Source organism: Mustelus asterias, unplaced genomic scaffold (genome assembly GCF_964213995.1).
Source record: "Mustelus asterias unplaced genomic scaffold, sMusAst1.hap1.1 HAP1_SCAFFOLD_1921, whole genome shotgun sequence".
Classification (NCBI taxonomy): Eukaryota; Metazoa; Chordata; class Chondrichthyes; order Carcharhiniformes; family Triakidae; genus Mustelus; species Mustelus asterias.
The window spans coordinates 46,021-68,262 of NW_027591866.1; the positions used below are offsets into that span (position 1 = coordinate 46,021).

The 22,242-nt window shown below is 45.6% G+C and overlaps 1 protein-coding gene across 1 annotated transcript; it reads right to left on the reverse strand.

Moving 5' to 3' along the window:
* Positions 1-2,157: 2,157 nt before the first annotated feature.
* LOC144489012 (apolipoprotein L6-like) lies at positions 2,158-21,824 on the reverse strand. Its single transcript, XM_078206960.1, has 3 exons — positions 21,740-21,824; positions 15,743-15,767; positions 2,158-3,028 (listed from the first exon to the last, which is right to left on the reverse strand). Exons 1-3 carry the CDS (start codon positions 21,822-21,824, stop codon positions 2,158-2,160), a joined length of 981 nt encoding a protein of 326 aa, XP_078063086.1.
* Positions 21,825-22,242: the final 418 nt, after the last annotated feature.

Here is a 22,242-nt window from a genome sequence, read left to right on the forward strand (position 1 = left end):
AACTAGTGGGGAATTAGAAGATTGGGAAAGCTTAAAAAAACAACAAAGAACTACTGAGAAAGCGATAAAGAAAGGAAAGATAGATTATGAAACTCAACTAGCACGAAATATAAAAAATGATAGTAAAAGTTTTTACAAATATATAAAAAGGAAAAGAGTAGCTAAAGTAAATGTTGGAGCGTTAGAAGACGAGAAGGGGGATTTAATAATGGGGAATGAGGAAATGGCCGAGGCCTTAAACAAGTTTTTTGTGTCGGTCTTCACGGTAGAGAACACAAATAGCTTACCGAAAATTGATGGCCATGGGACTGTAGGGGGTGAGGTCCTTAAAACGATTACTGTTACTAAAGTGGTTGTGCTTGGTAGGCTAATGGGACTGAAGGTAGACAAGTCCCCAGGCCCGGATGGAATGCATCCCAGGGTACTGAAAGAAATGGCAGAAGTAATAGCAGATGCGTTGGTTGTAATTTATCAAAATTCGCTGGACTCTGGGGAAGTGCCGGCTGATTGGAAAACAGCTAATGTGACGCCACTGTTTAAAAAAGGAGGTAGACAAAAGGTGGGTAACTACAGGCCGGTTAGCTTAACGTCCGTAGTTGGGAAAATGCTGGAATCCATCATTAAACAAGAAATATCAGGACACCTGGAAAAAAATGGTTCGATCAAGCAGACGCAGCATGGATTCATGAAGTGAAAGTCATGTTTGACGAATTTACTGGATTTTTATAAAGATGTAACAAGTGCAGTTGACAGAGGGGAACCGGTGGATATGGTGTTTTTGGATTTCCAGAAGGCGTTCGATAAGGTGCCTCACAAAAGGTTGCTGCAGAAGATTAGGGTACACGGAGTTGGGGGTAAAATGTTAGCATGGATTGAGGATTGGCTATCTAACAGGAAGCAGAGAGTTGGAATAAATGAGTGCTTTTCTGGTTGGCAGTTGGTGACTAGTGGCGTGCCGCAGGGATCGGTGCTGGGGCCTCAACTGTTTACCATATACATAGACGATCTGGAGGAGGGGACCGAGTGTAGGGTAACAAAGTTTGCGGATGACACAAAGATGAGTGGGAAAGTGAATTGCGTGGAGGATGCAGAAAGTCTGCAGAGAGATTTGGATAGGCTAAGTGAGTGGGCGAGGATCTGGCAGATGGAGTATAACGTTGACAAGTGTGAGGTTATCCACTTTGGAAGGAATAATAGTAAAACGGACTATTATTTAAATGGTGAAAAATTACAACATGCTACTGCGCAGAGAGACCTGAGGGTCCTTGTGCATGAATCGCAAAAACTCAGTTTGCAGGTGCAGCAGGTGATCAAGAAGGCAAATGGAATGTTGGCCTTTATCACGAAGGGGATGGAGTATAAAAGCAGGGAGGTCTTGCTGCAATTGTACAAGGTACTGGTGAGGCCGCAACTAGAGTACTGTGTGCAATTATGGTCCCCTTATTTGCGGAAGGATATATTGGCCTTGGAGGGAGTGCAGAGAAGGTTCACCAGGTTGATACCGGAGATGAGGGGGTTAGCTTATGAGGAGAGATTGAGTAGATTGGGCCTGTACTCGTTGGAGTTTAGAAGGCTGAGGGGAGATCTTATAGAGATATATAAGATAATGACGGGGCTAGACAGGGTAGAGGCAGAGAGATTCTTTCCACTTAGAAAGGAAACAAGAACTAGAGGACACAGCCTCAAAATAAGCGGGAGTCAGTTTAGAACAGAGTTGAGGAGGAACTCCTTCTCTCTGAGGGTAGTGAATCTCTGGAATTCTCTGCCCATTGAAGCAGTGGAGGCTACCTCGTTGAATATGTTTAAGTCACAGGGAGATAGATTTCTGATCAATAAGGGAATTAAGGGTTATGGGGAGCGGGCGGGTAAGTGGAACTAAACCACTATCAGATCAGCCATGATCTTATTGAATGGCGGGGCAGGCTCGAGGGGCTAGATGGCCGACTCCTGCTCCTAGTTCTTATGTTCTTATGTTCTTTCGTACATTGACCTTGAAGTTCTATGGGGGTTCGACCAATCCCCTGCTATAGCTCCCATGGGGTGATCTACAAAGTGGTGAAAACACCTTCAGGGACACCTGATTGCTAAAGTTACAGCCACAGTTATAGATCCCTTTCCCATCCACTCCCCTGTCTAAGGAATTTCAGACCCACTCACTCAATCTACCTCTAAAATAAGTTTCAGAAATTCATGAATCTGTTCACAGGCTGTTAATTCTTCATCCATCTTAAGAGCCATATCCCTTATGTTCATGGCAACTTTAGTCTTGCTTCCCTTGCTAATATCTATAGAATCTTTTGTTATGGCGTAGATATTTGGCACCAGTAAAATCGCTGAAAGAATTCCTGAGATCGCTTTGAGAACAGTCGATAGCAGAGAAGGTGATCCAGTGAGGAGCTGTTTAATGATTTCAGTTTTCTGGATCCCTGTTGTTACTTGCCTGACTTTTTTAGACACGGAAAGGGTTCTTAGCTCCTTGAAATCTTCTCTCTCTGTCTGCCTGCACCTAGCTGCACTGCAGATTTCATTTAGAAGATTGGACATTTCTTCACTAGACTTATATTTCATGATTCCTGCGCTTAGCTTCTGATTCCAGGATCTAATTGCAGCACAAATCTCTTGTAAATACTTTGACATTTGTTTACAACATTCATTGTATTGATTTATGATTTCTTCGCCTCTCTTCTGTTGGTCTGATTGTCTAACAGATTCAGTGACACCAGCTGTCAAATTGGTGGTGGCACCAGTCGCACTCAAACCAGCTCCCAGAGCACTGAGACCCAGCGAGGCACCTGAGGTAAAAGGGCTTGCAATTACCCCTGAAATGGACAGGACCCCTCCTAAAACCGCTGCTGAGGCTCCTGTGACACCTGCAATGGTGGCACCTCTGTGATACTCGTCTATACTGTTGGCAATCTCTCGCAGTTCCGTAATGTATCCCCGAGTCTGGTCTCTCCAATCCGGGAAGTGCTTCATAAACAATTGGCAATCCTCGGCTCTCTTTTCCAGTTCAGTTTTCAGTTCTGCGCTGTTGAAATTGTAAAAATTACTTCAAGTCCTTTCACGGTTACTGAAAAAGCACAAAGTGCTCTTCACTGACGATGCTACAGAGCGAACAGCAGATCTCATCAACATTGGGGTTTGGGTGGATGAATAACAATTGAAGAGGAACAATGATGGTACTAACTGATAATGGGGAAAATATGATAATGGGGCATGGAGATGGCAATAAAAGGGAAAATAGATGGTAAAGGGGATGATCCTTTAAAACAGAGATGAGGAGGAATTTCTTCAGCCAGAGAGTGGTGAATCTGTGGAACTCTTTGCCGCAGAAGGCTGTGGAGGCCAGGTCATTGAGTGTCTTTAAGACAGAGATAGATAGGTTCTTGATTAATAAGGGGATCAAGGGTTATGGGGAAAAGGCAGGAGAATGGGGATGAGAAAAATATCAGCCATGATTGAATGGCGGAGCAGACTTGATGGGCCGAGTGGCCTAATTCTGCTCCTATATCTTATGGTCTATGGTCTAATTGAACTTGGCAGCCAGAATAAAAAGGGGAAGATAGGTTATTTGTTACAGGTTAAATGATGTATACTTTACTGTATCTGTAGTTTTCTCTCTGATCAGGACCATTACACAGCTTTTGTTGATGTAGATTGGGACGTTTTAGCTCTGGTAGCTCCCGTGTCTCTAATGTCAAAGGTTTTGCATAAAGCCTATGTGGTGGCATAGTGGTGATGTCACTGGACTAGGCCTGCGCTAATGTTCTGCAAACATGGGTACAGTTGTGAAGTTGAGTAGAATGTTAGAGTTTGGTGTTTGCAAAATTATAAAGCATGGTCCCTTTAAAAGGTAGTGTTTTTTTCACTGTGCTTACAGAGTTTAAAAAAAATGCAGGTACATATGGTGTCAGTACACAGAGTGAAACATTTGTATCAAAGGCTGAGCAGCAGGGTTGCCTTGGTAACAAGCTTCAGACATTTGAATGTCTTTGAATTCAGCCAATCAATTTAAATTAGGCACTTGGATACCAGCAACCTATTCCATTTAAATTGGATGTTTTGGTAACCTGAGAACCAATCCTATTGTAGGGGCTGTGGATATGTCATCACAGGTACAAAACAACAGGCAGTGGGACAAAAAGCGGAGACAGCAACTGCCCTCTGTCACAGCTCATAGCTTTCAGCTCAAAGCCTCATCTAGATAGCAAAGAAGACAGAAGTTCCAGACAGAAAAATCAACAGAGGAAGCCCAGAATATTACGGAAGATGCCAAACCTGGCTGTAATTCAGAGAGAGTGACTAAAATTCTATATCACAATTGTTATGGCTCAGAAGGAGGTCCATCGTGTCTGCACCACCTCTCCAAACGAGCATCATGACTTATGTGCTTCAAGTTTTTAGGTGTCCAGATCACCAACAACCTGTCCTGGTCCTCCCATGCCAACACTACAGTTAAGAAACCCCACCAACGCCTCTACTTAGGAGGCGAGGGAAATTCAGCATGTTCACTACGACTCTCACCAATTTTTACAGATGCACCATAGAAAGCATCCTTTCCAGATGTATCATAGCTTGGTACGGTTCCTGCTCTGACCAAGACCGCAGTGTTTGGTCTCTTTATCTAAGGTGAGACATACAGGTATTGGATATAGTCCAGAGAAGGTTAACTAGGTTGATCCCGGATATGGAGGGATTTTCTGATGGTTGAGTAGGTTGGGTCAGGACTCATTGCAGTTTAAAAGAATTGAGAGGTGACATTATTGAGACATATAGGATTCTCAGGGGCCTTGACAGGGTGGAAGCTGAGAGATTGGTTCCCCTTGTGAGAGAAAGCATCCTTTCCGGATGTATCACAGCTTGGTATGGCTCCTGCTCTGACCAAAACCGCAAGAAATTACAAAGAGTTGTGAACATAGCCCAGTCCATCACGCAAACCAGCCTCCCATTCATTGACTCTGTCTACACTTCCCGCTGCCTCGGAAAAGCAGCCAGCATAATCAATGACCCCACGCATTCCGGACATTCTCTGTTCCACCTTCTTCCGTTGAGAAAAAGGTACAAAAGTCTGAGGTCACGTACCAACTGACATAAGAACAACTTCTTCCCTGCTGCCATCAAACTTTTGAATGAACCTGCCTTGCATTAAGTTGATCTTTCTCTACACCCTAGCTATGAAGAAAAATAGGGTGGTAATAGTCAGAGATCTTAATTTTCCCAACAATTGACTGGGACAGCCATAGTATTAGAGGGTTGGATGGAGAGAAATTTGTTGAGTGTATTCAGGAGGCATTTCTCAACCAGTGCGTGGATGGCCCGACTAGAGAGGGGGCAAAACTTGACCTCCTCTTGGGAAATAAGGAAGGGCAGGTGACAGAAGTGTTAGTGAGGGATCACTTTGGGACCAGTGACCATAATTCTATTAGTTTTAAGATAGCTATGGAGAATGATAGCACTGGCCCAAAAGTTAAAATTCTAAATTGGGACAAGGCCAATTTTGATGGTGTCAGGCAGGAACTTTCAAAAGTTAATTGGGGGAGTCTGTGGGAAGATAAAAGGGACATCTGGTAAGTGGGAGGCTTTCAAAAGTGTGTTAACCAGGGTTCAGGGTAAGCACATTCCTCTTAAAGTGAAGGGCAAGGCTGGCAGAAGTAGAGAACCCTGGATGACTTGGGGTAGTCAAGAAGGAGGCACATGACATGCATAGGCAGCTGGGATCAAGTGAATCCCTTGAAGAGTATAGGGGTGTAGGAGTAGAGTTAAGAGAGAAATCAGGAGGGCAAAAAGGGGACACGAGATTGTTTTGGCAGATAAGGCAAAGGAGAATCCAAAGAGCTTCTACAAATACATAAAGGCCAAAAGACTAACAAGGGAGAGAGTAGGGTCTCTTAAGGATCAACAAGGTCATCTATGTGTGGATCCACAAGAGATGGGTGACATCCTAAATGAATATTTCTCATCAGTATTTACTGTTGAGAAAAGCATGGATGTTAGGGAACTTGGGGAAATAAATAGTGATGTCTTGAGGAGTGTACATATTACAGAGAAGGAGGTGCTAGAAGTCTTAAAGCACATCAAGGTAGATAAATCCCCGGGACCTGATGAAGTTTGACAAAGTCCCTCATGGTAGGCTAGTGAAAAAGGTTGGATCCCATGGGATAAAGGGGGAGGTGGCTAGATGGGTGGAGAACTGGCTTGGTCATAGAAGACAGAGGGTGGTAGTGGAAGGGTCTTTTTCCGGCTGGAGGCCTGTGACTAGTGGTGTTCCGCAGGGCTCTGTATTGGGACCTCTGCTGTTTGTGATTTATATAAATGATCTGGAAGAAGGAGTAACTGGGGTGATCAGTAAGTTTGCGGACGACACAAAACTGGCAGGACTTGCAGACAGTGAGGAACATAGTCAGAGGCTACAGAAGGATATAGATAGGCTGGAAATTTGGGCAAGGAAATGGCAGATGGAGTTCAATCCTGATAAATGCGAAGTGATGCATTTTGGTGGGAATAATGTAGGGAGGAGCTACACGATAAATGGAAGAACCATAAAGGGTGTAGAGACGCAGAGGGACCTGGGTGTGCAAGTCCACAGATCTTTGAAGGTGACGTCACAGGTGGAGAAGGTGGTGAAGAAGGCATATGGCATGCTTGCCTTTATAGGACGGGGCATAGAGTATAAAAGTTGGGGTCTGATGTTGCAGATGTATAGAACGTTGGTTCGGCCGCATTTGGAATACTGCGTCCAGTTCTGGTCGCCACACTACCAGAAGGACGTGGAGGCTTTGGAGAGAGTACAGAGGAGGTTTACCAGGATGTTGCCTGGTATGGAGGGGCTTGGTTATGAGGAGAGATTGGGGAAACTGGGGTTGTTCTCCTTGGAAAGACGGAGGATGAGGGGAGACTTAATAGAGGTGTATAAAATTATGAAAGGCATGGATAGGGTGAACGGTGGGAAGCTTTTCCCCGGGTCGGTGGTGACGTTCACGAGGGGTCATAGGTTCAAGGTGAAGGGGGGGAGGTTTAACACAGATATCAGAAGGACATATTTCACACAGAGGGTCGTGGGGGCCTGGAATGTGTTGCCGGGCAAGGTGGTGGAGGCGGACACACTGGGAACGTTTAAGACTTATCTAGACAGCTATATGAACGGAGTGGGAATGGAGGGATACAAAAGAGTGGTCTAGATTGGACCAGGGAGCGGCGCGGGCTAATTGTTCCTTGTTTCTCGTTTCAAGGCTTCATTCTATGATCATCTTGCTGGTGCCAGTACAGAGCGAGACTGCGGAGAGTTGGGAACCTGTCTCGGGGGCAGAGAATTCATATGGTGTTCGTGGAAGTGGAAATGACTAGGGTTGGGAAGCATTTTCCGATCAGGGCCATTGTGATCTCCTGGACTCGTTTCGATCGCCTCAGGGGGTCGGAGAGGAATTTCCCAGATTTTTTTTTTTCCCCATATTGGCCCTGGGGTTTTTCACTCTGGGTTTTCGCCTCTCCCTGGAGATCACATGGTCTGGAATGGGGGGGTGGGGGTGAGTTAATAGGTTGTAATGAACAAAGCATCGTAGCTGTGAGGGACAGCTCGGTGGATAGGATATTAGTATGTAGATAGGCTGGAAAATTGGGCGGGGATCCTGGATTCAGGATTCAATCTTGGACCGGGGAGCGGCGCGGGCTTGGAGGGCCGAAGGGCCTGTTCCTGTGCTGTACTGTTCTTTGTTCTTGGTTCTTTGTAAGTGTATCCCAGGACATTGTGGGAGGCTAGGGAGGAAATTGCGGGTCCCCTAACAGAGATATTTGAATCATCGATAGTCACAGGTGAGATGCCTGAAGATTGGAGGGTGGCAAATGTTGTGCCTTTGTTTAAAAAGGGCTGCAGGAAAAAGCCTGGGAACTACAGGCCAGTGAGCATCACATCTGTAGTGGGTAAGTTGTTGGAAGGTATTTTGAGAGACAGGGTCTACAGGCATTTAGAGACGCAAGGACTGATTAGGGACAGTCAGCATGGCTTTGTGAGTGGAAAATCATGTCTCACAAATTTGATTGAGTTTTTGAAGGGGTAATCAAGAAGGTAGATGAGGGCAGTGCAGTTGATATTGTCTACATGGACTTTAGCAAGGCCTTTGACAAGGTACCGCATGGTAGGTTGTTGCATCAGGTTAAATCTCACGACATCCAGGGTGAGGTAGCTAAATGGATACAAAATTGGCTTGATGACAGAAGCCAGAGGGTGGTTGTAGAGGGTTGTTTTTCAAATTGGAGGCCTGTGACCAGCGGTGTGTCTCAGGGATCAGTGCTGGGCCCATTGTTATTTGTCATTTATATTAATGATTTGGATGAGAATATAAGAGGCATCATTAGTAAGCTTGCAGATGACACCAAGATTGGTGGCATGGTGGACAGTGAAGAAGGTTATCTCCGATTGCAATGGGATCTTGATCAATTGGGCCAGTGGGCTGGCGAATGGCAGATGGAGTTTAATTTAGATAAATGGAGGTGATGCATTTTGGTAGATTGAACCAGGGCAGGAATTACTCAGTTAATGGTAGGGCGTTATGGAGAGTTACAGAACAAAGAGATCTAGGGGTACATGTTCATAGCTCAAAGAACAAAGAACAAAGAACAGTACAGCACAGGAAACAGGCCCTTCGGCCCTCTAAGCCTGTGCCGCTCCTTAGTCCAACTAGACCAATCGTTTGTATCCCTCCATTCCCAGGCTGCTCATGTGACTATCCAGGTAAGTCTTAAACGATGTCAGCGTGCCTGCCTCCACCACCCTACTTGGCAGCGCATTCCAGGCCCCCACCACCCTCTGTGTAAAAAACGTCCCTCTGATGTCTGAGTTATACTTCGCCCCTCTCAGCTTGAGCCCGTGACCCCTCGTGATCGTCACCTCCGACCTGGGAAAAAGCTTCCCACTGTTCACCCTATCTATACCCTTAATAATCTTGTATACCTCTATTAGATCTCCTCTCATTCTCCGTCTTTCCAAGGAGAACAACCCCAGTCTACCCAATCTCTCCTCATAGCTAAGACCCTCCATACCAGGCAACATCCTGGTAAACCTTCTCTGCACTCTCTCCAATGCCTCCACGTCCTTCTGGTAGTGCGGCGTCCAGAACTGGACGCAGTACTCCAAATGTGGCCTAACCAGCGTTCTATACAGCTGCATCATCAGACTCCAGCTTTTATACTCTATACCCCGTCCTATAAAGGCAAGCACACCATATGCCTTCTTCACCACCTTCTCCACCTGGGTTGCCACCTTCAAGGATTTGTGGACTTGCACACCTGTGTTTCGATATTCCTGATGACTCTGCCATTTATTGTATAACTCCTCCCTACATTATTTCTTCCAAAATGCATCACTTCGCATTTATTCGGATTAAACTCCATCTGCCACCTCTCCGCCCAATTTTCCAGCCTATCTATATCCTGCTGTATTGCCCGACAATGCTCTTCGCTATCCGCAATTCCAGCCATCTTCGTGTCATCCGCAAACTTGCTGATTACACCAGTTACACCTTCTTCCAAATCATTTATATATATCACAAATAGCAGAGGTCCCAGTACAGAGCCCTGCGGAACACCACTGGTCACAGACCTCCAGCCGGAAAAAGACCCTTCGACCACTACCCTCTGTCTCCTATGGCCAAGCCAGTTCTCCACCCATCGAGCCACTTCTCCTTGTATCCCATGAGCCTTAACCTTCTTAACCAACCTGCCATGTGGGACTTTGTCAAATGCCTTACTGAAATCCATATAGACGACATCCACGGCCCTTCCTTCATCAACCGTTTTTGTCACTTCCTCAAAAAACTCCACCAAATTTGTAAGGCACGACCTCCCTCTTACAAAACCATGCTGTCTGTCACTAATGAGATTGTTCCGTTCTAAATGCACATACATCCTGTCTCTAAGAATCCTCTCCAACAACTTCCCTACCACGGACGTCAAGCTCACCGGCCTATAATTTCCTGGGTTAAACAACGGGACCACATTCGCTATCCTCCAATCCTCAGGGACCTCACCCGTGTCCAAAGAAGCGACAAAGATTTCCGTCAGAGGCCCAGCAATTTCACCTCTCGTCTCCCTGAGCAGTCGAGGATAGATGCCATCAGGCCCTGGGGCTTTGTCAGTTTTAATGTTCCCTAAAAAACCTAACACTTCCTCTCTTGTAATGGAGATTTTCTCTAACGGGTCAACACCTCCCTCCTTGAAAGTGGAGTCACAGGTGGACAGAGTGGTGAAGAAGGCATTCGGCATGCTTGGTTTCATTGGTCAGAACATTGAATACAGGAGTTGGAATGTCTTGTTGAAGTTGTACAAGACATTGGTAAGGCCACACTTGGAATACTGTGTGCAGTTCTGGTCACCCTATTATAGAACATAGAACATAGAACATAGAACAGTACAGCACAGAACAGGCCCTTCGGCCCACGATGTTGTGCCGACCTTCATCTGAAACCAAGATCAAGCTATCCCACTCCCTACCATCCTGGTGTGCTCCATGTGCCTATCCAATAACCGCTTAAATGTTCCTAAAGTGTCTGACTCCACTATCACTGCAGGCAGTCCATTCCACACCCCAACCACTCTCTGCGTGAAGAACTTCCTCTGATATCCTTCCTATATCTCCCACCATGAACCCTATAGTTATGCCCCCTTGTAATAGCTCCATCCACCCGAGGAAATAGTCTTTGAACGTTCACTCGATCTATCCCCTTCATCATTTTATAAACCTCTATTAAGTCTCCCCTCAATCTCCTCCGCTCCAGAGAGAACAGCCCCAGCTCCCTCAACCTTTCCTCATCAGACCGACACTCCAAACCAGGCAGCATCCTGGTAAATCTCCTCTGCACTCTTTCCAGCGCTTCCACATCCTTCTTATAGTGAGGTGACCAGAACTGCACGCAATATTCCAAATGCGGTCTCACCAAGGTCCTGTACAGTTGCAGCATAACCCCACGGCTCTTAAACTCCAACCCCCTGTTAATAAAAGCTAACACACTATATGCCTTCTTCACAGCTCTATCCACTTGGGTGGCAACCTTTAGAGATCTGTGGATATGGACCCCAAGATCTCTCTGTTCCTCCACAGTCCTCAGAACCCTACCTTTGACCCTGTAATCCACATTTAAATTAGTCCTACCAAAATGAATCACCTCACATTTATCAGGGTTAAACTCCATTTGCCATTTTTCAGCCCAGCTTTGCATCCTATCTATGTCTCTTTGCAGCCTACAACAGCCCTCCACCTCATCCACTACTCCACCAATCTTGGTGTCATCAGCAAATTTACTGATCCACCCTTCAGCCCCCTCCTCTAAGTCATTAATAAAAATCAAAAAGAGCAGAGGACCAAGCACCGATCCCTGCGGCACTCCGCTAGCAACCTGCCTCCAGTCCGAAAATTTTCCATCCACCACCACCCTCTGTCTTCGATCAGATAGCCAGTTACCTATCCAATCGGCCAACTTTCCCTCTATCCCACACCTCCTTACTTTCATCATAAGCCGACCATGGGGGACCTTATCAAACGCCTTACTAAAATCCATGTATATGACATCAACCGCCCTACCTTCATCAACACACCTAGTTACCTCCTCAAAAAATTCTATCAAAATTGTGAGGCACGATTTGCCCTTCACAAATCCGTGCTGACTATCCCGGATTAATCCGCATCTTTCTAAATGGTCGTAAATCCCATCCCTAAGGACCTTTTCCATCAATTTACCAACCACCGAAGTCAGACTAACCGGTCTATAATTACCAGGGTCATTTCTATTCCCTTTCTTAAACAGAGGAACAACATTTGCCACTCTCCAGTCCTCTGGCACCATCCCCGTGGACAGTGAGGACCCAAAGATCAAAGCCAAAGGCTCTGCAATCTCATCCCTCGCCTCCCAAAGAATCCTAGGATACATTTCATCAGGCCCAGGGGACTTATCGACCTTCAGTTTATTCAAAACTGCCAATACATCCTCCCTCCGAACATCTATTTCCTCCAGCCTATTAGCCTGTAACACCTTCTCTTCCTGAAAAACATGGCCCCTCTCCTTGGTGAACACTGAAGAAAAGTATTCATTCATCACCTCGCCTATCTCTACTGATTCCATACACAAGTTCCCACCACTGTCCTTGACCGGCCCTAACCTCACCCTGGTCATTCTTTTATTCCTCACATAAGAGTAAAAAGCGTTGGGGTTTTCCTTGATCCGACCCGCCAAGGACTTCTCATGTCCCCTCCTAGCTCTCCTCAGCCCCTTTTTCAGCTCATTCCTTGCTAACTTGTAACCCTCAATCGAGCCATCTGAACCTTGTTTCCTCATCCCTACATAAGCTTCCCTCTTCCTTTTCACAAGACATTCCACCTCTTTTGTGAACCACGGTTCCCTCACTCGGCCATTTCCTCCCTGCCTGACAGGGACATACCTATCAAGGACACCCAGTATTTGTTCCTTGAAAAAGTTCCACTTTTCATCAGTGCCTTTCCCTGACAGTTTCTGTTCCCATCTTATGCCCCCTAATTCTTGCCTAATCGCATCATAATGACCTCTCCCCCAATTGTAAGCCTTGCCCTGCCGTCCGGCCCTATCCCTCTCCATTGCAATAACAAAAGACACCGAATTGTGGTCACTATCTCCAAAGTTCTCTCCCACAACCAAATCTAACACTTGGCCCGGTTCATTTCCCAGTACCAAATCCAATGTGGCCTCACCCCTTGTCGGCCTATCCACATATTGTGTCAGGAAACCCTCCTGCACACACTGCACAAAAAGTGCCCCATCCAAACTATTCGACCTACAAAGGTTCCAATCAATATTTGGAAAGTTAAAGTCCCCCATGACAACTACCCTGTGACCCCCACACGTATCCATAATCTGCTTAGCAATTTCTTCCTCCACATCTCTATTACTATTTGGGGGCCTATAGTAAACTCCTAACAACGTGACCGCTCCTTTCCTGTTTCTAACTGCAGCCCATATTACCTCAGTGTGCATATCCCCCTCAAAGTGCTTTTCCGCAGCCGTTAAACTATCCTTGATTAACAATGCTACTCCTCCACCTCTTTTACCAGCTTCCCTACACTTACTGAAACATCTATACCCCGGAACGTCCAACAACCATTCCTGTCCTTGTTCTACCCACGTCTCCGTAATGGCCACAACATCGTAGTCCCAAGTAGCAATCCACGCCCCAAGTTCATCCACCTTGTTCCGGATGCTCCTTGCATTGAAGTAGACACACTTCAACCCACCTTCCTGTCTACCGGTACCCACCCTTGACCTTGATACCTTCCCCAATACCTCACCACCCTCAACACTGACTTCCGGACTACAACTCCTTTTCCCACTCCCCTGACAAATTAGTTTAAATCCCCCTGAAGAGCCGTAGCAAATTTCCCTCCCAGGATATTGGTGCCCCTCTGGTTCAGGTGCACCCCGTCCTGTTTGTAGAGGTCCCACCTTCCCCAGAACGTGTTCCAATTATCCACGTATCTGAAACCCTCCCTCCTGCACCATCCCTGCAACCACATGTTTAAGTGCACTCTCTCCCTGTTCCTCAACTCGCTATCACGTGGCACCGGTAGCGTACCAGAGATGACCACATGTTTTGTCTTTGCTCTCAGCTTCCAGCCCAGCTCCCGAAATTCCTGTTTTAAATCCCCGTCCCTTCTCCTACCTATGTCGTTGGTACCAATGTGTACCACGACTTGTGACTGTTTCCCCTCCCCCTTAAGAATCCGGAAAACACGGTCCGAGACGTCACGGACCCTGGCATCCGGTAGGCAACAAACCATCCTCGAGTCTCTTTTGCTGCCACAGAACCTCCTATCTATCCCTCTAACTAACGAGTCCCCAATAACTATTGCCCTCCCGCTCTCCTCCTTACCCTCCTGAGCCACAGGGACGGACTCAGTGCCGGAGATCCTCTCACTGCGGCTCACCACTGGTATGTCGTCCCCCTCAACCGTATCCAAAGCGGAATACTTATTGCTAAGGGGAACGACCACAGGGGATCCCTGCACCGACTGCTTCTTCCCAGCCCCTCTCACCGTCACCCATCTATTTTCATTCCGCGGAGTAACTATTATAGAAAGGATATTATTAAACTAGAAAGAGTGAAGAAGAGATTTACTAGGATGCTACCGGGACTTGATGTTTTGAGTTATAAGGAGAGGCTGGATAGACTGGGACTTTTTTCTCTGGAGCGTAGGAGGCTGAGGGGTGATCTTGTAGAGGTCTATAAAATAATGAGGGGCATAGATCAGCTAGATAGTCAATATTTTTACCCAAAGGTAGGGGAGTCTAAAACTAGAGGGTATAGGTTTAAGGTGAGAGGGGAGAGATACAAAAGGGTCCAGAGGGGCATTTTTTTCACACAGAGGGTGGTGAGTGTCTGGAACGAGCTGCCAGAGGTAGTAGTAGAGGCGGGTACAATTTTGTCTTTTAAAAACCGTTTAGACAGTTACATGGGTACGATGGGTATAGAGGGATATGGGCCAAATGCGGGCAATTGGGACTTAGCTTAGGGGTTTGAAAAAAAAGGGCGGCATGGACAAGTTGGGCCGAAGGGCCTGTTTCCATGCTGTAAACCTCTCTGACTCTGACTCTATGACTGTAACACTACATTCCGCAGCCTCACCTTTCCTTCTCCCCTATGTAGTCTATGAACAGTATGCTATGTCTCAGTAGCACACAAGAAACAATACTTTCACTGTTTATCAATATGTAACAATAATAAATCAAATCAAAACATAGTGCCACTCTCCTACCTTTTCCCCATATCCCCTGCACATTGTTTCCGTTCAAATAATCATCTCTTGCCCTCTTGAATACCTCGACTAAAGTGAAGTGAGCAGTGAAAGTAGGTTCCTTAAGGGCTGGGACAGGAGGGAGTCTGAAGGATATTGATTAACTAGTTGGTTTTTAATAATCCAACAACTTCATGGTCACTTTGATATCATCATTTATTAGTGTTACAAATAGGCTTACATTAACACTGCAATGAAGTTATTGTGAAAACCCCCTCTGTATAGTGCGCTAGAAACAATACTTTTCACTGTATACTAATACATGTGACAATAATAAATCAAATCAAATCAAAAACTTTGGCGCCTGTTCGGATACACTGAGGGAGAATTTAGCATGGCCAATGCACCCTAAACCAGCACGTCCTTCGGACTGTGGGAGGAAACCGGAGCCTGGGTTTGAAAGCTGCTGTGACAGGGTTTGAGCTCATCTTCAACTGCATTATTAGTGCAGGCCTCTGGATTAGTAGTTTAGCAACACAACCACTATATAATTGAACCTTAGTTTGATTTCCCCATTAGATGTTGTTGAACAAACTCACGTGGTGATACTGAGGCAAAGGCAGAGAGGTCTGATGGCTAAAATGCTCTTTACTGATTGTGGCCTCCGAGCAGCTCCCCCGCTCCCCAGCCTCCCTTGAGAGCGGATTTGTCCAGCGATGGGGTGAAAGGAGAGACTGTCGGACACAAGATATGTGACTTTTTTTTCCCATTGTTTGAGATTGTACTCTAACCAATCTGTCTTACCAATGGTCAGTGGCAATGCAAACTCCTTCTCTCTGGGCTGCAGGAAAAGAGTGAACCTGTTGCCTGGGTTAATATGAAGGCAGGATCAAATTTAGGAGAAAGACTCAGGTAGAGTGCTAATTGAGGCAGGATGTTTTACTGAGAATTTGATTCACTCAGCAGCTACTACGTAAATATATCAGTACCTACCGTAGCTCATCCGGAATGGGCTCACCTGTGAAAGGAATCAGATAAATATTAACACATCTTAACCAGATCAAAACCCTTGTGAGCTTCCTATTAATAACCTTTCCATGGAGCTCTCTGTAGAATTACAGCATAAATCTGCGGGAACACACAGTCATGGTTCAAAATATGCCAAATCACCAGACCCAACATTCTGTTCATTTTCGGGGTCCAGCCACTTGCTGGTTCTAACTTTGAGGTCGTTCATTGAAAAAAACGTGCATTCATATAACATTTTCACAACTACTTATAAACTCTAAACAGTTTATAACCAATGGAGTACTTTTCGAAGTGTCGTCACTGTTGTAATCTAGGAAACGCAGCAGAAAATTTTCGCTCAGCCAACTCCCACAAACAGTAACGTGATATTGGCCAGAGATCATCTGTTTTTTGTGATGTCGACTGAAGGAAAAATATTGGCCAGGGCATCAGGGCTAACTCCAAAATATAAGTAAAATCCCGTTGATGCTGGAGGTCTGAAATAAAAAGAGAATGTTCAGAGATGCTCAAAACCACAAGGGGACTGGAGCAGGTGGACTGTGAGAAACTGTTCCCATTGGTGGATGCATTGAGAAGCAAGAGGTCGCAGGTTTAAGATGATTGTCAGAAGATGCAACATGAGCAAAACATTTTTCCGCAAGTATTTGGGATCTCAAATACACTCCATGGAGCTTTCACAAGGAATTGACTAAGTAGCTGCAGTGAACAGAAGGCTTTTATTCGCTAAAAAGGAACGATGTGGAACAGACAATAAACAGAACAATACTGAGCATGTGGATCTCCCGACTGAGGCCGGAGGGGGAGGGCTGCAGCCTTTATACCCTGAGGGCGGAGCCTCCAGTTAAAGGTGCAGCCGAATTAAAGGTGTCAGGGAGTGTCTCATATACGAACAGTAGTGGCAACAATATATACAGCTCAACCGTGCTGAAGGCACGACAGTGGTTTACCACACAGGGCTATGGGGAAAAGGTGGGAGAATGAGTTGTTCTTGCTCAGGGCTGTCCAAAAAGGAGGTCCTCCTCGGCAAAATGGACTGAATGATCTTCTTTGTGCTGTAAGCATTTTATGTTTCTATGGACAACGAGCGTTGATCCCTTTAGCCCCAAGAGCTATATCCAATTCCTTCTTGAAATCAGACAACGTTTTGGCTTCAGCTACTTTCTGTGGTAATGAATTCCACACATTCACCACACTCTGGGTGAAGACATTTCTCCTCACCTCAGTTCTAAAAGGTTTACTCCTTATCCTCAAACTATGACCCCTAGTTCTAGACTCCCCCCACCAGTGGGAACATTCTTTCTGAATCTACCCTGTCTAACCCTGTTAGAAGTTTATACATTTCTATGAGATCCCCTCTCAATCTTCTAAACTCCAATAAATGTAATCCTAACCAAAGATGTGCAGGTTAGGTGGATTGGCCATGCTAAATTGACCTTTATTGTCAGGGGAACTAGTTAGGTTAAATGTATAGGGTTATGGGGATGCAGCCTAGGTGGGATTGTGGTCGGTGCAGACTTGATGGGCTGAATGGCCTCCTTCTGCACTGTATGATTCTATGATTCTTTAACTGACTTAGTAAGAAGTCTCACAACACCAGGTTAAACTCCAACAGGTTTATTTGGAATCACGAGCTTTCAGAGTGCTGCTCCTTTAACTTGGGTGTTGTGAGACTTCTTATTGTGCCCACTCCAGTCCAATGCCGGCATCTCCACCTCATGGCTAACCAACTTAGTCTCTCCTCATAGACAGACCTGCCATTCCAGGAATCAGCCTGGTAAACCTTCACTGTACTCCCTCTATAGCAAGGACATCCTTCCTCAGATAAGGACACCAAAACTGCACACAATACTCCAGGTGTGGCCTCATTAATGCCCGATACAATTGCAGCAAAACATCCCTGTTCCTACACTCAAGTGTTCTTGCTATGAAGGCCAACATACCATTTGCCTTCTTTACTGCCTGCTCTACCTACGCACTTACTTTAAATGTCTGATGCATGAGGACCCCAAGGTTTCGCTGAGTATCCGTCTCCCTCAATTTACACCCATTCGAATAATAATCTGTCTTCCTATTATTGCTGCTGAAGTGGATAACCTCACATTTATCCACACGATACTACAACTATCCTGCATATGTCTACATACTCAGCCTGTCCAAATCATACTGAAGCCCCTGTATCCTCCTCACAGCTCACCCTCCCACCAGCTTTGTGTCATCTGCAAATTTGGAGATAATACATTTAGTTCCCCCATCCAAATCATTAATATATAATATGAACAGTTGGGGTCCTAGCACAGATCCCTGCAGTACCTGCGGTACTAGTCACTATGTGGAGATGCTGGCGTTGGACTGGGGTAAACACAGTAAAAAGTTTAACAACACCAGGTTAAAGTCCAACAGGTTTATTTGGTAGCAAAAGCCACACAAGCTTTCAGAGCCTTAAACTCCTTCTTCAGGTGAGTGGAAATTCTTCAGAATTCACCCACTCACCTGAAGAAGGAGCTTAAGGCTCCGAAAGCTAGTGGCTTTTGCGACCAAATAAACCTGTTGGACTTTAACCTGGTGTTGTTAAACTTCTTACTGTACTAGTCAATGCCAGGACATCATCAGCTACAGCCCTAGTCACATATAAAAGGATACTGACCTGGTGTTTTTGAGCCCCTCTTGAAGCCTGAGGTTGATTGGTGCTTTTCAAACAATCACAGAGCTGCCATCGCTGTCCTTGCTGCAGACCCATTGTGTTGGAAGGACTGTGGAATGGTTAGTTTCTTTTATTCATTCGTGGAACATGGGCGTCGCTGGCTGGCCAGCATTTATTGCCCATCCCTAGTTGCCCTTGAGAAGGTGGTGGTGAGCTGCCTTCTTGAATCGCTGCAGTCCCCGTGCTGTGGGTTGACCCACAATATCGTTAGGGAGGGAATTCCAGGATTTTGACCCAGCGACTGCGAAGGAACGGCGATATATTTCCAAGTCAGGATGGTGAGAGGCTTGGAGGGGAACTTGCAGGTGGTGATGTTCCCATGTATCTGCTGCCCTTGTCCTTCTAGATGGAAGTAGTCATGGGTTTGGAAGCTGCTGTTTAAGGATCTTTGGTGAATTGCTGCAGTGCATCTTGTAGATAGTACACACTGCTGCTACAGAGCGTCGGTGGGGGGAGTGGATGTTTGCGAATGTGGTGCCAATCAAGTGGGCTGCTTTGTCCTGGATGGTGTCAAGCTTCTTGAATGTTGTTAGAATTGCACCCTTCCAGGCAAGTGGGGAGTATTCCATCACACTCCCGACCTGTGCCTTGTAGATGGTGGATAGGCTTTGGGGAGTCAGGAGGTGAGTTATTCGCCGCAGTATTCCTAACCTCTGACCTGCTCTTGTAGCCACTGTGTTTATGTGGGAAGTCCAGTTGAGTTTCTGGTCAATGGTAACCCCAAGGACGTTAACAGTGGCTATTCAGTAGCTGCTGGAATTGAGTGGTTCACCATTCCCTACCAGGGTACGACTTCTTCTTGTTCTTTTTCAATGGGAAGTCAAGCTGTTCCAATATCTTCACCCATTGGGTTAGCAAAATGTGGTCTCAGATTTTTAAACTGTACTTCCAACATGTTTTGGACAGTCATGTTTCTGATTGTTGTCCTCTACTTGTATGGTCTTCTGTCTCGATGAGTTTCTCTTTCTCTATGAGTGACTTGGCACTAGTCAGCATTTAGTTTTACTTGGAACTATTTACTTAAAGCTATTACATCCAAGACCTTGTGGTGAGTACATTGTTCTCTGGACACAGACTGTTCTGTATTTTGCTCACTTGGAGTCTCTTGGTTACCTGACCTTGATGCCATGCCGATGTTGTCACGGACATTATTGTGTAATTAACAAAACCATTAACCCTTTCCGACATTAGAACAGTGACTGCACTTTTTTTGCTGTCAAATCCTATGGTCAGAAAAGGGGATGTATGAGTGTACTTTTATTCTCTTTACATGTCCTCACAGTAGCAACAGTGCTTCAACGTAATTAATTGTATTGTTTGAGTGCTGCAGGGATTTTCAGTCTGGCCTATTAAAATCCCTTCCCATCCATACAGCGTAAGGTTGTTCTCCTCCTCAGCAAAAATCATGAGGAAATTTGAGGTCTGAGCATTGACAGGCAGTTTGACCCTGGAGACATCACAATGACCCCATGTCATTCTCTCCTGCTTTTGAGCAAGTTTCACTGGTTGCTCATCATGTACTGGAACCATTGCTGCAGGATTTTGCTGTCCTTCTAAAGAAGTTCTCTTTATCTTAGGGTAAACAAAACTTTAGAATGGTTAAAGCTCCTGTCGGCATGGTGCCGATCCAAATGAACAATGTATACCTTCTCATTCTCCTCGCACCCTGAGCCATTTCTCTGTCCACACAGCAATGTTCCCATTCATACAATGATCTCTAATTTTTGCAATTCCTCTCAAATGCTGCATCCTATCGAATGTCTTCAGGAAATCCAAGTGAACAACCTACACCACATCCCTTTTATTTATACGCACCGATTACCACGAAAACAAACAGTTGAACAAAATCAGCCATTTACAAATCATAGCCTTGATGGGCCGTAGGCATCCATTCTCTGCTGTAATGACAATGATCAGAGAAAGTTAAAGGGAGATGTGCGGGGGAAGTTTTTCACACAGAGAGTGGTGGAAGCAGGCACATTGGCAACATTTAAGAGACATAGAACATAGAACATAGAAAGCCACAGCACAAACAGGCCCTTCGGCCCACAAGTTGCGCCGATCACATCCCCACCTCTAGGCCTATCTATAGCCCTCAATCCCATTAAATCCCATGTACTCATCCAGAAGTCTCTTAAAAGACCCCAACGAGTTTGCCTCCACCACCACCGACGTCAGCCGATTCCACTCACCCACCACCCTCTGAGTGAAAAACTTACCCCTGACATCTCCTCTGTACCTACCCCCCAGCACCTTAAACCTGTGTCCTCTCGTAGCAACCATTTCAGCCCTTGGAAATAGCCTCTGAGAGTCTACCCTATCCAGACCTCTCAACATCTTGTAAACCTCTATCAGGTCACCTCTCATCCTTCGTCTCTCCAGGGAGAAGAGACCAAGCTCCCTCAACCTATCCTCATAAGGCATGCCCCCCAATCCAGGCAACATCCTTGTAAATCTCCTCTGCACCCTTTCAATGGCTTCAACATCTTTCCTGTAATGAGGTGACCAGAACTGCGCGCAGTACTCCAAGTGGGGTCTAACCAGGGTCCTATAAAGCTGCAGCATTATCTCCCGACTCCGAAACTCAATCCCTCGATTAATGAAGGACATCTGGATGGGAGGGATATGGACCGAGTCAGGGCAGAAGATTTTTTTTTTAGTTTAGCTAAGGCATCATGATTAGCACGGGCTTATGGGCTGAAGGGCCTGTTCCTGTGCTGTACTTTTCTTTGTTCTAAATCCAAATTCATTGTCTCTGAGCAGGCCATTCCTTGTTAAGCTGCCTGCTGGAACACGGGCTTCTGAATTTCACCCACAACAGAGAATAGTTGCCCTAGGATTTCCTGGCTTCCTCCTTTTATCAATAAGAGTGTCATACTTTCCACTCTCTTATATGGTACAATTCATACCAGTACCATCCTCTCCTCATCAACTTTCATTTCCTGCGATGGGTACCGTCTTGGCCAGAGGCTTTTTTTCACATTAACTTGCAAAGACTCAAAACAAAAATGTATTAGAATGTTAATGGGAATAAAGATCCCCAGAGTCAGATCATAGGCACCCCAAATTATTTAGGATCTCCCTTGGGGAGTAATTGTACCACCGAGGTGTGACTGCTTCCTTTTAGCAGATAGTGTCAAGGTATATCGCCAACACCTGATTCCCCAACAGGTGGAGGTGAAACAGGTGTGGGAAATAAAAGGAAATATCTTGAGATAGCTGTATTTTTTTATATTAAAGCTAACCACTTATCAACTTACCCTCTGGATCACCCTTCAGCAGTTCAGCTGTAGTGTTTAACTCAAAGGAGGCACTATCCTGGAACCAAGCCTGGTCCTGTGACATTCTCGCTGTCAAAGCAATAACAATGAACATCAAATTGGCTTCCAATCCCCAACAAGGACTTGCTGCCTCACACCATCATTTTTTTTGTTCACCAACCAGAGATTTACAAGGAGAGGTGTTGGGGCTGATTTTCCACTCTGGATCCCACAAAGTGTATCCCTGTGCAAACATGGATCAATGCACTGAACAGGTTCTTTATGTTGAATCCAAGGATTCCTGAGAATCTGAGGATCCATGAGATATCTCATTCTTTAAAAGCAGTACAAAAAGTGAGAATGGCCTTTTGTGACCATGGGGTTCAGGCAAGCTCGAATGTCAACATAGATGTCAAAATGGATGAGATGCTGCTCCATAAGCCAAGCAAGCAGAGGCTCCAGAAAGAGCTTCCTTAGCTGGCATTGTAAGGTTATTAAACATT

What these genes read in the sequence shown, in the direction of transcription:
- LOC144489012 (XM_078206960.1), bottom strand. Translation starts at nt 21,824, where the DNA reads ATGTCACAGGACCAGGCTTGGTTCCAGGATAGTGCCTCCTTTGAGTTA. An exon ending in GCTGAAGGGTGATCCAGAGG is followed by an intron (nt 15,768 to 21,739) that starts GTAAGTTGATAA and finishes TTCCTTTCACAG; the next exon opens with GTGAGCCCATTCCGGATGAG. An exon ending in CCCATTCCGGATGAGCTACG is followed by an intron (nt 3,029 to 15,742) that starts GTAGGTACTGAT and finishes CAATTTCAACAG; the next exon opens with CGCAGAACTGAAAACTGAAC.